At 36.5% G+C, this 15,859-nt stretch overlaps 1 protein-coding gene across 2 annotated transcripts in view; it reads right to left on the reverse strand.

Moving 5' to 3' along the window:
- Positions 1 to 15,859, reverse strand: part of LOC106662366 (homeotic protein empty spiracles-like) — a 64,620-nt gene that overhangs the window by 13,074 nt on the left and 35,687 nt on the right. For both annotated transcript variants that reach the window (XM_014386425.2, XM_014386424.2), the window contains one exon: positions 11,042 to 11,214. In XM_014386425.2, coding sequence (XP_014241911.1) covers positions 11,042 to 11,214 — 173 coding nt within the window. The remainder of the gene's footprint in view (positions 1 to 11,041; positions 11,215 to 15,859) is intronic.

The raw sequence follows: 15,859 nt of genomic DNA on the forward strand, positions 1-15,859 counted from the left end.
GTTCAATATCGTTACCCCTGTCGTATAATATACGCTTTGGAAAAGAGTTAAATTTTTGAATTTAATTTAAAATAGAGGAAAAAATTCCAAAAATTTCAGGATACTTAAAAAATAAGTACACTTTACTTTCCGAGTAACCAGTTTAGATTAGAGATCCCTACACTCTACTATCCATCAGTGTCATCGCCTTCAGGAAGTCATTTCATTACCCCTTGAGCAGAAGGAGTGTTGTCTGGTTGTGTTCCTTGCCACTGCTCAAGCCTTTGACAGGGACCAGGCACCCGAGCTTTCTGTGGAAACTGATGTGCACCTACGCATACCTAATACCTCATCCTAAAACCGATGTCTGATCGTTACTTCAGAGTTAGTCATGACACAACGATTATCTATTAGATCCAAACAGGCGACCCGCAGGGGAGCATTCTTGGACCACTCCTTTACACGATATATACTGCTATCATTTCTATCTTTCCAGAAACAATTCTCTCCACTTTTGCTGACGTTCCTATCTCAGCATAAACATCCAACAGTAACAGCAAACAGAAACCTTCAAAACCATTTGTAGCTCCTCGACGTTTGGTTCAAAAAGTGGAGAAAATAAATGCAACGAAGAGCCAATATATTAACTTCCCATTCAGACGTATAATACTACCACCTTTTTACGTTAACGGGATTTCACTACCACCTGTCGAACACGTACGTTACTTGGGACTCTACCTGTACAAACGACTTGGAATCAGCACAATCCAAACGAAACAGAACTAAACAGACGTTACAAACTGTAATCACCATTACTCCACGGACGATCCACTTAATTACAAAAGATTAATATATACCTGGAAATATGGTATAGAATTCTGGGGGATAACCAAGCATTCCAACTAGCAATGCATCCAAAGATTCCAATCAAAAGTCCTAAGAAAAATTTTAACCCTCCTTATAACGTATCACCCTTTCCCTTTGTTCCAGAAGTAGCGTAAAGCTATTACAAAAACGTCTACCACTCCCTTTCCACCCATCCCAATGACCGCCGTCAGCTCAGTTACACTATCGTCCCAGGTAATCCTTCTCGTCGACTGAAACGTCGATGGCCACCTAATACCCTATGTGACTAAGAAAATTAAAAAGTAGTCATATTTATTTTTTTCTAAAGGAGGCTCACTACCAGGTCATTTCTCCTCACATGTTTTTCATGTCAATTTTATTTCTATAGCATTTTCACCGTTGTGATTGTTTTATAGATGTAAACCTTAATAAAACACAAATAAACTTTACTGTGTCTTAATGTTTTCTGTTGGTCTACTTTGGAATCATTGCGTTTCAGCTTCACGCCATCTTCAATGAAGAACCGTATATGTACATGATATATACCAACGAGAATAAACGTTTAGTGAATTCAACAGTGTCGGTCAGTTCGAATCCACACGCAGACCATCAACCACCATAACAAATCAAGTTCATTTAAAACAAACAAACCATAATCAATTTGATATTTTCACGACAACATTCTGTCCGTTTTGTGCTCGTTTTACAGATTTGGGTACTCTTGGTCTCGAGATTTTTATCGTGAAAATGAAAGGGAACAAGTTTCACATTATTTTGACCCTAGATTTTCAATATTTTATTTCATGGTCTTCCTTCTGAAGACAAAAGTAGAATAAACTCAAACTATCGAAACCAGACTTGACTGAAAGGGTCTCTTTTTCGAAAGCATCTTAATTTATAGGTCGAGGCTTTAAAAACAAAACCACTACCAATTTTAGAATCACCCTTAAACCCTTCTTAGCCATGCCTAATCCATGCAAGGATAATGATTGAAAAAGCAAACAAATGGCCAAATTTAATTTAATGTCCTTGTTGTTCATAAAGTTGCCACAGTATCCGTTATATTTGTCAAGCCGGATTACAAAGAGCGAGGAAAGAAATAATAGATATAACAAAGGGGATTTCTCAATCGTAATCAATCCTTGTTACAAAAATGGCAAGGCGATTTTCAATTGTGGCTACCAATCTCACGACCCACGACATTGTTCTCATTGTTCAGGCCACTGACTCTAAACGAATAGGGAGGCGTGCTGGATGGAAATAACAGTCCAACTAAGACTTTATTTTCTCAAATTTTAATTTAATGCCTTTAAATTTATGGATTGAAGAAAAGCTTGTGGTTTCTTAAAGTTTCGTTTTTAAAAATGACAGGAAGTACCAGAGATTCAAGGGAACTAAGGGATGAAAACCTTACCTACTATAATTCACCCAAGACTCGTTTATTGAGATTAGACGAAGTAGAGATATTTTATGTTGCTTTGACTATACTTTGACTATAGGTGGTGCTGACCAATCGACTATTTTCGTCGGTCTAACTTACTCCACTGAGCTAAATGGCACAAATTCTAAGCACACTAGAGATGACGAACTCAACTTGGTAGTATACTTGCCTACTGACTTTGGCATCTTCTAGGTGAAATAGATATTTAAGTTGCCTATTATCGTTGCCCTTCTGCTCTGCATCATTTATAGGTTAGGCCATTTGTGCTAAGTTACTAAGGCTACCACAAGACGTCAATGATCAAGCTTGACCTACTATTAATCGTCAATTAGTTATGTTAAAGTTCAGTTCCAAAGATGAAGTAGGACAAAATAAGCTTGCAGTTTTTGTTAGTATATTACTTCGTTTTTTTAGTTTACCTCGCTAATTCTAGGTCTTCTAGGCATAATAGAGATGATAAAACTAAAGGGATATTTCTCGTTCGACTTCTATTGTGCAACATTAGAACTCTGTTTACGATGTGCGAAGAACGATCAAGCTTGAAGTTGCTCGACTTATCGTTAGTCTAGCCTAGTGATAGTTCAATCTTCATCTTAATAGACTCTTAGTGAATCTAGCGTACCAGACATGATTAACTAGTCTTGAAAGTTAGAAAGAGAGCTAACCAAAGACACAATCTAAGACGTAGAATTACCAATTCTCGTTGGTCATCTACACCATCATTTCATAGGTTAGGCTTTATCTTTAAAGTTATAGACTAGATTGTGCTTAGTCGATCGATGATCAAGCTTGACCTACGATCGTCAAGTACCAAAGTACTCGAAATAGCTTAGTTTGGTGTTCTAGTAAAACGTTATTATAGTTTAGCATTTATCTTTCACGTTACGAAGTTCTAGGCTATTAGAGTTGAATAAAAAATGAGATTTGTTTACGCCAGTCATCCCATTAAAGCCGTTAAGGTCCGTTCATGAAGGTCCTGTTATGGTTCATTCAAAAGCTTCTGTAAGTTGCATGTCTCACACGTACGTTGCGATTGCACGTTCCATTTTGTTACCCTTAATTTGTAAAGTACCAGCGAATATTGAACTCACTCTGTTATTTCTCTTAAAATCACCACGAGGAGACAAGATATTTTCATAAGCTGGGCCAACCAAAGAAAACCCTCAGGCCAGAGCGAGTGGCGAACGACGTCGTGGAAAGGAAAGGAAAGAAAGGTAAGACTCCATTTTAAGCATCTTGTTTCCTCCTTGAAAACCAAACTTTTACGGTCACAAACTAAAGACCGAAACGTTGGTCCTCCGGGCCGGATGCGTTGAAAACTACCGGTATTTTAGTGGTTAGTGGCTTTAGTGACACAATGGTGAGGTGATGTAATGAGACGGAAAAGTCGCTAAAGACATGTGGTCCAGACTCAAGTATTCCTGCATGAAAATTTGATAAAGGTTTGACTTTTCTGGATCCTATTTTCGCAGGTGTCTGGCAGGCCCGTGGCGGATTGAGCAATGAGAGAGTTAAGAGGTTTTTGCCTGTCAGTTTTCGCTTTCATGGAAGAAGGACAAAGTTCATATGTACGTGACAACTCTGTGAGGAACTTAATCAGTGTTTCATAACTAAGATCCAATTAAGAGATATCATGACCTATTCTTGTTGGGCATATACAACATTCCGTTAGCTCTCTGTCTTTAAAGTTAAAAAGTGACTAGACTACCCCGTTAAGATCAGTTATAGCCATTGGAATGCTGCACCCACTAAAGGTCTACGGTATTGTTTGATTATGTTGGAGTCTTTGGGTCTGTCAGACGCGTGTCGCCACTTAACCATGTTCAGTTTTAGGTCAGCTGGTAGAAACGAATTCAAAGATCAAACTGACTGGTAACGACCAAACTGCAGGTCATCACTTTGCAGAACATGGTGAAGTCTCACAGTTCAACATGGATGAACACACTCGTACACCAACAAATCCATCAATTGTTTTTTGTAGATTAATCGTCAAGTCATTCAGACCCTTGGGGTATAAAAGATGATCACTAGGGTCCAATAAAGCATAGTTGTAGCATCAACATCGCAGCTTCAGTTCAGCCCCTTTCTCCAAAGTTCCCCTAGTTCAGGAATCTGACTCCAAATTAACAGATAAACGGGTTACTGTTATTCATCAAGCTTAATACCCTCCCTTTCCGTTATATTTGCTGGGTAACAAAGAACGTATAAAGGTTAATAATAGATGGAACGACAAAGGGTATTTCTTAATCGTATCCAATCCAGTTCGTAAAATGGCAGGGTGATTTTCCATTGTAGCTACCGAGCGCACGACCCACGACATTGTTCTCACGATGAGAAAAGAGATGGTTTCATAACCGGGACCCGTCCTGCCGAGTTCCGAACGCGGTTCCAACGAAACAGGAAGAGGGGGCGAAAGCATGGGGGGCGTCAATGGAATCCCTCCGGGGGCAATGGGCCGTCCAAACCGGCTAACCGAATAAGCACGGGGCCATATTGCAAGCAAGCCGGGCATAATTGCTTCGGGGGGAAGAGTCGATTTTTATGCACGATTAAAGCCCCCGCTCTATCATGCTTAGTTAACAAAGCTCATTCAAACCCGGCTTACATTAACAGAAAGGCAATCGAGTTCATGCCAGGGTCTTTTTGCCTTCCTTGATTTCCAGCATTCCGTTGGAACAAGTTTCTCATTTTGTCACGACACCATATATACATCTTAATTACCGTTGGATTTAATGTTCCTTTCATTTTCATTTCAGAGAAAATCTCTCGTAAAATATTGAAATATTACTGTTTTGCGATTGCTAGGAACTATTGGGTTGTCCGAAAAATAATGCTGTTTTCTGGTAATAAAATAAAAACAATTAAATCAATGATTTTAAACAATTTTATTAATTAAAATAACCTCCATCACTCTCAATACACTTCTCCCAACGTGATGGCAACTTCTCTAAACCCTCTGAATATAATTTTGATTTTTCTTATTAACAAATTCTGTTCTAAACGAATGTTCTAACCACTTTTGATCAATAAATTTTTTATGTTGTAAAATGTTATCCAGGGGATTGAAAAAATGGTAGTCCATAGGGGAGAAGTCTGGAGAATTATGGTGAGGCAGAATCTCATAACCAAGATCTCATCTGAGACATGGGGCCGAGGGTTGTCGTGTAACATAAACGACCTATTTCGATAGACGGTTGATGGTTTCAGTCATGCTAATTTCTGCAAAATTGCTTCAATTTAAGAAGAATGCACTCATTGTTTCGCCAAGGTTGAAGAAGTTGTAGTAAATCAGCCCAAATGAAGCCGACCAAAGAGTCACACCATCACCTTCGTTTTATGAGTTGGGACTTTGGAAAATGTGGTATTGCTTATCCTTTGTCGAGCAACTGTCCAAAACGTCTGCTGTTTCGTAGAGAATCCACTTTCCACCACAAGTAACTATTCTATCCAGGAAAGTTTCAGAAAAGAATTGTTGCGCAAATTGATAACGATGATATTTCTGGAGGTCGTCTAATGCGTTAGGAAACCGAATTTCGAGCTTTTTCACCTTTCCAATTGCCTTCAGGTGGTCGAAATTTTTTAAATGAACGGTCCTGTCACTTACAGTGCCATCATCCCAGACTTCGATAATGTTTCTGGCCGTTCGAGCACTGTTTCGAAAATCGCGCGAAAATCACGCGTTGATATCTTAATAAAGACTGAATTATTCTCAAGTAACGAAATGCTAGCGAGGTAAACAAACTTTTTTCATTGGAGAGGAATAAGAAATTTTGACATTTATACAAAACATTAATCCACTATAAGTAAACAGTTTATTATGTAGAGGGGTAATTGAAAGAATACGTGAAAAACCTGCATTATTTTCCGGACAACCCAATAAAATCCATGCCAATGATGAACTTTGCAAGAAAGGACAGAATAAAAACATCAGCGTGATCCTTTCCCATTTAAATAATTGTGTATGAATAACTAACTTAAAAAAAAAACAAAAAAAACTATGCTTCAAATTCTATTTTTTTTCCCAAAAATATAAAGAACGTCCCTACTAGTTAAAGGGCAGAAGGAACGTAGCAGATTTGATCTGTCGGTGAATGAACTCTTTTTGACCCCTGTCCGTCACCTCCCTGGATCCGACTGTACTCTCTATATGTAATCCTAACCATGCTGGACTACAGCGATTAAATTTTCAGTTGGGAAAAACAAGCTCGGAAAATGGACAAGCCAGGATCAACGTGGAAAACTTTTGGATTTTTTTAGACATTAAATTTAATTCGATGAATTAAAACCTTATCGTAGTTCCTTTAAATCTTAAGAATTGTATTATTCTCCTGTGGACTGTTTCTTTTTTAATGGAAACATCGCCCGATAGCAGATTTGCGCTTGTGATTTACAGTTTGAAAAGTGCAAAAAGAGAATGCAATACATGAGAGGCGAAGGAATCGATTATAAAAGGTCTTCCGCTCTTGTTTGCCCAGATAGATTCGTCACTTACAGGCTCATCTTAATTAGGGAAAAACCTCGTGGATGGCCTTTTTGCAAGTGGGGCAAAGGATTCCAAATTGACTCGCAATAAAAGAATTCCCAAGGTGGTGGTTCGAAAGCCTCGACGGACTTTTTCCCTGTTTAATTCCCAGTCTTCACGTGAATGTGGTTTAACGGAAAAAACCAGGTCTAATTTCTAAACGATTTATTTTACAACAATAAATAGTAAATAAATAGTTTTGATATGTTGGTTTTAAATTGCATGGTCTACAAACATATTTATAGTTATTATGCAAATAAACATTTCAAACAATTATAACATGAATTACTTATGCTAAAATTTTAAAAAGATTTTCACAATAAACGAGGCAACCCACAAATGGTTGGCATAAAACATAAAATTATATATTCATGAGTTGAGACTTAAAATTTAGTTTTATGAAAGCAATGGTTCCTCCTTATGTCTGCATTTTTTTATAATAATACGTCCTAATTCTTAAAGCCCTTTTGTGTTAACGTTAACAAAATAATATTGATGAATGAATTATTGCAAGACTTGTGAATATTTGGCAGAGGAGAGAGTGGGAGATAAAGAGGTCAACAATTAAATTGATCGAGATAAACAAATAGTGAAACAAAAGAAATATATACCAAGAAATAGTGAAGATGGAAGGAGAGAGAGAGAAAGAGAGAGTGAGAGGGGGGAGAGAAGGCATAGGAAGGAAAGAAAAATAAATATTTACATAGATTGATACGTAGAGAAAATAGATAATAGATAGATAGGCTGAGAAGGAGAGACCGATATCAGATAGAGAAAGAGAAAGAGAAAGAGAGAGACAGAGAGAGAAAAAAAAGAAGGACAAAAAAACGTATAAAAATAGAAAAAGGGGAAAGAGAGAAAAAAGATAGAGAGAAATAAATAAGGATATAAACATTTAGATACATAGATAGAGGGAGAGTGAGTGAGTGAGAGAGAAAGAGAGAGGGAGAGAGAAAAGTATTATCGATATATAAACAGAGATAAATATAGAATTACATATAGAGATATATATAAACAGAAGAAGAGATTGAGACAAAAAAATAGAACTAAAAAGAAAGAGAAATAATTGAGTAAAAGAAAGATTTACATACGGATGGAGACAAAGAAAAGGTTAAATATAGAGTAACATATTAGATACATAAAAAGAGCTAGAAAGATAGAGAAAGAGAGTGATGGAGAAAAAGAAAAAGTCCCACAAAGATAAAGATATAGAAAGTGAGAGAGTAATACAAAGACAGAGATAAACGCAGTCTGAGATCGATATATAGAGAAAAAAATACAGAGAGAGAGAGAGAGAGAGAGAGAGATGCACAACAAAGGCAGAGAAACATATTTAAAAAATAACCGAAATTGCAGAGAGAAAGAGAGAGAGAGAGAGAGAGAGAGAGAGAGAGAGAGTGAGTGAGAGAGAGAGAGAGAGAGNGAGAGAGTGAGCGGGTGTGGGAGAGGGAGAGGGAGAGGGAGAGAGAGAGAGAGTGAGGGAGAGTAAGGGAGGGAGAGAGAGAGAAAAAAGAGAGGGTGAGTAGGAAAGAAACATTTTTTTAATATTACTGCCGTGTATATCACACAATTAAACACGTTCATCATTGCATATAATTATGATGAGGAGTGGGGTTAGGCTAACCATGTCCTTATCGGCCATGTCTCTAATTATACTAATCCTCCCGCTAACAATATCATATATTAAAATACCTATTCCAAACATGTTATTTTTGACGCCATTTTGCTTTGTGTTAATTATAATGTAAATTTTAACAATCGTTATGCACAAGGTAGACTCAGAAATGCGATAAGGTTGGGTCACACTGGTCGAGTGGTTAGGATTTAAACGATCTAACTTACGTGATGACTTGGATGTATTATTTTTATGTTAAGATGTGTTTGTGGGGTATTTTTTTCGCAGTCTTATTGTGTTTAATTAGAAAATAAAATCTTTTATTAAGATAGATTTTGCTAAATTTAATTAATATTTTTCAGTTTGTATTGGTTACATAACCCAAATATTAATTAAAGATATTTTACGATTTTTTTGCTTGTGTTATCTTATTTTGAACGAAAATATTGCTCGGCGGATTAAGTGTAGGATCAACTGAAATAGTAATCAATTGTGTACAAATAGAGGTGCATGTATAATAGATAAATGTTGCAATTTTGCCGATACAATTTTTTTTTCGTGTTACTATGATTTCAATAGGCATAGTCCTCGACAAAACCGTTCACGGTCTATGTAGCAGGAAAGACGTTAAAAATAACAAAAGATCAATTACGGAGCGAGCGGCCATGAGGTTGTATAAATACCACGAAGGGGAGAATGGTGAAAATCTCATACATTTTTAATGAAGGTTCATCGCCCGTTCACCCCCCGTAGAATGGGCGACATGTGCTTACGCCCTGAAGCGCATGGGGTGCCGCGGCCGGATTGGCTCAGTCGACCCCCTGGAAGTTCCAGATGCGCCGTTCACGCACAATACGCCAGTGATGAGGGGTAATGAATGAGGAGCAAAACGTTTACATATGGCCGACTCGGTTTGTCATTAGAGTTGATATAGAGTGATGCCCTCCGAGCCGGAGAGATGTATTGCCGGGAATGGTCTCTTTTTGAATTGTCGGGAAACGATTTGTTCCTTTTAATACGGACAGGATGAACAATGGAGGGGAGATAAAGTCCTAATGCCCGTTTCACCATATGAGGTGTATGACAGAAGGCATTTGGGTGATCGTTATTGAGCCGTATCCATCTAGGAATCGACGTTATACAAAGGAGGCTACTTGTTCAATAGTCAATCACCACAAAACCACAAAGCTCATCATTATAGGTCAAATGGTAACTGCTTTCGATAGTTACTTCTCTAAATTAAACTATGAACTTCTAACGTTTTAAAGAAAAAAAAACTTATGGTAACAATCAGAGAAGCAGCCCGCATGAGACATTAATGAAAGGTCTTTTGATATTCTTTTTTTCTCGTTTGGTAAATTGGTTCAAATCCAACGGAAGGATGAGACTTGTAGATAAAAAATAGCAGATCAATTCTTTGAAAAAAAAAAAAAAACCTGCTTCACAAATTGAGGTGGAATATAAGAGAAAACGAAAGATCTTTATGCATTTTTTTTCTCGTTTGGTAAATTGAAATCCAATAGAAAGATGAGACCAATTGATAAAAATAACATACTAATGATCCTTTCTTTGAAAGTTTGAGTGGCCTGTTTCACCAATTTAGGTGGAATATAAGAGAAAACGAAAGATCTTTAGGTGTTCCTTTTTTTCTCGTTTGGTAAATTCAAATCCAATGGAAGGATAAGACCTGTAGATAAAAAATAACAGATCAATGATCCTTTCTTAGAAAATTAGAACGTCCTGTTTCTCCAAATGAAGTGGAATATAAGAGAAAACGGAAGATCTTTATGCATTCTTTTTTTTCTCGTTTGGTAAATTGAAACCCAATGAAAGGAAGAGACCTGTAGATAAAAATAACAGATCAATGATCCTTTCTTAGAAAATTAGAACGTCCTGTTTCACCAAATGAAGTGGAATATAAGAGAAAACGAAAGATCTTTATGCATTCGTTTTTTTCTAGTTTGGTAAATCGAAACCCAATGAAAGGAAGAGACCTGTAGATTAAAAATAACAGATCAATGATCCTTTTTTTTTTTAATCTGAACGTCCTATTTCACCAAATGAGGTGGAATGTAACAGAAAACGAAAGATCGTTAGGTGTTCCTTTCTTCTCGTTTGGTAAAGTGAAATCCAATGATTGAAACGTCAAACATAAAAAGTAACATATCAATGATCAACTTTGAACATCTTATTTCACCAAATTCAATGGAATATAAAATAATGTATCTGGGTAGCAAGGAAACATAACACCATTAAGAAATTTTGTAAAATATGAAAGGAAAAGACGATAATACAAATTTAATCCAAACTGTTCGTTGTCAAATTAAATCTTAAATTTTCACCTTATTGAAGACAGCGGCGTCTCAGTCTTGTGAATGAGTGAGTGAGAAAAGTAGGGGATCGACTGATAGTTGGATGATAGTTGGGTGAATGTATGACGGTTTCGGGGATGAAGGGTAGGAATTTTGGGTCCATCAAGTCTCTTGTTTTATTATTGTAGACGATTTTAGTACAATCATACTAGCACTAGAAACAGTCCGCTTAGAAGCCTATGTAAATTAACCGGCATCAAGTTATGCTCTGTACCCAGTCCATAAATTATTTATAGCTTTAGTTTTATTTAATTTTTTAAGCTCACCTGGGTTTCCGTTAGGCTTAAGGATTGGGCTAGTTGCTTCCTTTCGGCTCCCACGACGTAGTGGTTTTTTTCGAAGGCGTGCTCCAACTTCAGCAGCTGGGAGGGCGAGAACGCCGTCCGGATCCTCTTGGGCTTCCTGAACGGCTGGAGGAGGAACCCAGGAATATCCGGGCCTAAAAACGGAAAATAATTAAATTAATAAGTTTTCTGTAAAAAAGTAGATTTTTGATATGTCAGATTTGACACGTGGCCACTGAATAATTCTAGCCGGTTAAAAAGATCCAAAATTAATTTATTTATAATAATGTCAAAATGTTTTTTTTCATCATTGGGTCCGGCGACATAAGGTTAAATATGATGAATCGCTTTAAAAGGGTTGGATTTTCTTGACCGATTAACTGAACGGATAGGGTTAGTCGAGGTAAATTTAAATCAGCAGTATCTTGATTTACTCCTGATTTGTAATAAGGCCCCCAGGGAATAAACTAGGATGCCCTAATCAAGGATTTTTTAAAATTCATTTAATATTCATGAGAAGATTGATTTCACGACAAATGGCAGCCGTGCACGCAGCAGAAAAAGTCGGTTGATCCGTATTGGAAATAAGACATGACAAAGAAATTATTCAACATGATTTAACGACAATTAAAAAGCAGTTTCTGGATATCCTAAAGTAAAATAATATCTCATCAATTATTAAGACTCAGAGTAAATAGAAAACGGCTTTGAATCAAATATACATGCAATTGCAGTATTCTTGTCTTAATGTAAGGAACAATTTAACTTACAAATTAAAGTAAGTTTAAAAAAGGCATAGAAAAATGTCTTTATTTTGCAGTTATGTAAACTATCTCTTCTACATTTCCTGATGCGGCCATCTCGAAATTTTGAATTAAATTGACGAGATTGAACAACCTGAACGAACTAATGACTTGACGGAAATGGTTTATCACAGCAGTTACTTCAGTCAATTCGGACATGCAAAACATGGAAACCTTATAGATAAATAGAGCTGAAAAGTGGCAGTAAACCTTGAATAGCCAAGAAAAATCTACAGATACCAACATCATCAGGTTGACATAATTAAAAAAATTGCAAATTTCAAGAAAGATTTTTAAATGGCGAAGTTAATAGGCGTAACCTAATTTCTAATAAAAAGGTTTAAGGTTGTTGTTCTGGTTGAAGCAAACAAAATTATATAATGTTCTCAACGATGGTTCAGTATTAGGGTTGAAATAAATAAAGTGGTATATGGTTGTCAACAAAGGTTTAGGGTTAGATTTTAAACCAATAAAATGGTACATGGTTGTCAGCAATGGTTTAGGGGTATATTTGAAACAAATAAAATGGTTATTGTTCTCAACGATGGTTCAGTGTTAAGGTTGAAATGAATAAAATGGTGCATGGTTCAGCAATGGTTTAGGGGTATATTTGAAACAAATAAAATGGTGTAATGTTCTCAACCATGGTTCATTGTTAAGGTTGAAATGAATAAAATGGTACGTGGTTGTCAACAATGGTTTAGGGGTATATTTGAAACAAATAAAATGGTTATTGTTCTCAACGATGGCTCAGTGTTAAGGTTGAAATAAATAAAATGGTATATGGTTGCAAACAATGGTTTAAGGTTATATTTGTAACCAATAAAAAGGTATGTAGTGTCAACATTGGATAAGTGTTAAATTTGAAACAAATGGAATATATTCTTTAATATTAGTGTCCAATAAAAATTTTGATTGATTTTGATTTTACAAGGCAAGGGTTTTAGTTAAGTTAAGGTTAAAAAATTGTTGTATTATTAAGCAATTCATAGAAAAACCATCGTGCTCTGCTGTAATTAAATATTAATTTTAAAAATAAAAAATTATAACAACTCCTGGTGTTTTTTCATAGGTAATTTCTAGTGTAGAATCTTTTAATAGGACAAAGTGGCGTAAGTTTTTCCTAATAATTGGTCAATTTAAACAAAATGAAAAGAACACAGCTGAAAATAATTTATGAATTATTATTTGCTCGAAGATATTAGACATGAAAATGTACATCGTCAAAGCTTTTGACGTTCGTTCGACGAGTCAATTTAGCCTCATTCTCCCCATTTTCCTCGCCCAGCTGCTGTCAAGTCAAGAAATCGGGGTTTCACTTTGCTCGAATAAATTCAAGATCCCGTGGTCGAAACGACTTGAAGTGGGGCCCCCTTACACATGTCGCTACCTGGTCCCCCCGGCTCTTCACGGCTCCTGACTCCTTGATTGACGTCCTTTCTCTACTCACGCCCTGGACGAAATAATCCCCGAAGTCTATTATACATGTCACTGCTAACAAGGGCAACGGAGATGATACGGGCAACACTGCCAACCGGCCTGGAAAAATATTTTTTTCTCCCTCCTTAAATAGAGGGATAGGCCTATTAAAAATGTATTATTTAGGGGTGGGTGTTTTTCCCCTCTGGTAGATATTACACCGGTTGACGGGAGTTTAATCCTAAGGCGCTTTTATTAAAATCCTATTGGCTTGTAACGGTTTTCAATGTGATCTTTTATTCATAGAAAAGCTCCAATTTTTGATCAGCCAATCCTCACTGTTTTGGTTTCCATTTCTCGCCATATTCGGTCATGGGGTCCATGTGATTTCTGTTTTCTATTAGCTGTCTGACAGGCCAAAACCATTAGTACAAAAAAAATGATCGGAAACATCCAAAATAAAAAAATGTTCCTAAAGACCACAGAGCGAAACAATTCAAATCCATTATGTTTTAACAGCTTGCATACTATTGTACCAATATGTATTTTTTTTTTTTTTTTACAGGCGACAAAATTAAGCAGAGAAAATTATGTATGGTCGTTCTACAAAAACCTTTGTGCCTTGATCTTCATTTCTTTGACGTTTTAAATAAACCTTAAAGATTTGTTTTGCATCCCCCTTGAGGTTTCTTACGTAAAGCTCATACGAACAAAACCAGGTGGTTGTAACAATCAGGCTTCATACTTCATACTGCTTTTTATCCCGAGTCCATATTTGTACATAAACCTTCCCCTTTTCCAACCGGGGCCGATCTATGCCGAAATAAATTAAAACTCTATTAAGGATAACCGAAGCAACACCGCCAATTATAGAGGCATTACGAGTATGGCACTAATGTTGTTTTAAGTGATACCCTGTCATTCGGTAGATTTACATTAAGGCCGTCCAGCCTCGGAAGGCAACAATTGCTTGATACGTCAATTTAGCTAATTCCAACGTGTTCGATAACTGTTTTACCACAATGTCATAATTCAAACTGCTTCCACCTTCTTTCGACCCGTAGTCGAATTTTTTTCTCCAAAATGAAAAATCATTCCTCTCCATTCCACCCTTTCCTCATTGATCATCACCTTTCCTGAATGGTTGCAAGCCATGGCCACGGAGAGTTTTAGTAAAGGTATACTTTTTATCTCGACGAAAAATCTTAATTAATTGTAAGATATTAATTGGTCAAGCAGACCCCGAAAACTAGTGAATTTAATAAGTTAAAATGAAGTATACTTCACTAAAGCTCTCCGTGGCCATTTCATTTTTCGCCGAGAATCAAATAGATTACACGACATTTGAAAAATGGCAAAAAGGTGGGAAAATTCAAAGGTGGGGTTGAGATCACGATAGCTCTAGTGGTAGAGCAGCGGCTTATCAAGCCGAAGATCATGGGTTCGAATCCCACTCGTGCCATTGACTTTTTTATCTCAACTAAAAACCTTAATTAATTGTATTACAATATTAAGGTTTTTAGTTGATATAAAAAAGTCAATGGCACGAGCGGGATTCGAACCCAAACCAAATTCGAACCGAAAAATGGCAAAAAGGAGGGAAAATTCAAAAGGTGGGGTTGAGATAGGAAGTTAGTGTCCGAGTGGATCGAGGTCACGATAGCTCAAGTGGTAGAGCAGCGGCGTATCTAGCCGAAGGTCGTGGGTTCGAATCCCGCTCGTGCCATTGACTTTTTTAGCTCAACTAAAAACCTTAATTAATTGAACAATTTATTAGTTAATCCTTCACGATTTCAATCTAAAATTCTTGTTGTTATCTCTGGGTTTTTTCTTCATTGCAGTTTTTACCCCTTGGCCCATAACCTTTCCAAATCCACGCAATTCTCTTTTCTGGGCCTAGTAATTACTTTTGAATGGACAGTCCCATTAATTTTTTTTTAAATTATGTCTGTCGGGTCTTTCAGTAAACCATGTTAACCTGTTTTTTCATTACCTCATGCCAGAAATTAAGTCATTACCTAGTACTGTGTTGGTCTTTTAAATTGGATTACCCAAAAATGGATTTCTACGGCAAAACTAGCTGATTTTTTCAAGGTTGGAAAGAATCATTAAAATTTAATGAAATAAAAATTATTATTCGGAAATCGTGAGATGCGGTCTGGTGTGATGTAGGTTTCAGAAAACATTTTCTTTATCTGTCAACGTTTCGATCTTTATTGAGATCATCTTCAGAGCCTGGGATTTACGAACATTGGAAAAAGTAGAGAAGTAGAAATACTTTGATTGAATATAAAAAATATTTTTTGCATTGTATAATTTCACTTTTTTCCACATCCTCCGTGTATTTGTTAAATTTAAACAATGTTTGTATAAATCCCAGGCCCTGAAGATGATCTCAATAAAGATCGAAACGTTGGCACGATAAAGAAAATGTTTTTCTGAAACCTACATCACACCAGACCGCATCTCACGATTTCCGAATAATTTCGACTAATGGTCACTAATCACTATACATAAAAATTATTGTTGTATGAGAAAAACTGATTGATTAATAGAGCAAGGTTATAAAGTTTACAAA

This window comes from Cimex lectularius, unplaced genomic scaffold (assembly GCF_000648675.2).
Source record: "Cimex lectularius strain Harlan isolate CLEC.00 unplaced genomic scaffold, Clec_2.1 scaffold51, whole genome shotgun sequence".
Lineage (NCBI taxonomy): Eukaryota > Metazoa > Arthropoda > Insecta > Hemiptera > Cimicidae > Cimex > Cimex lectularius.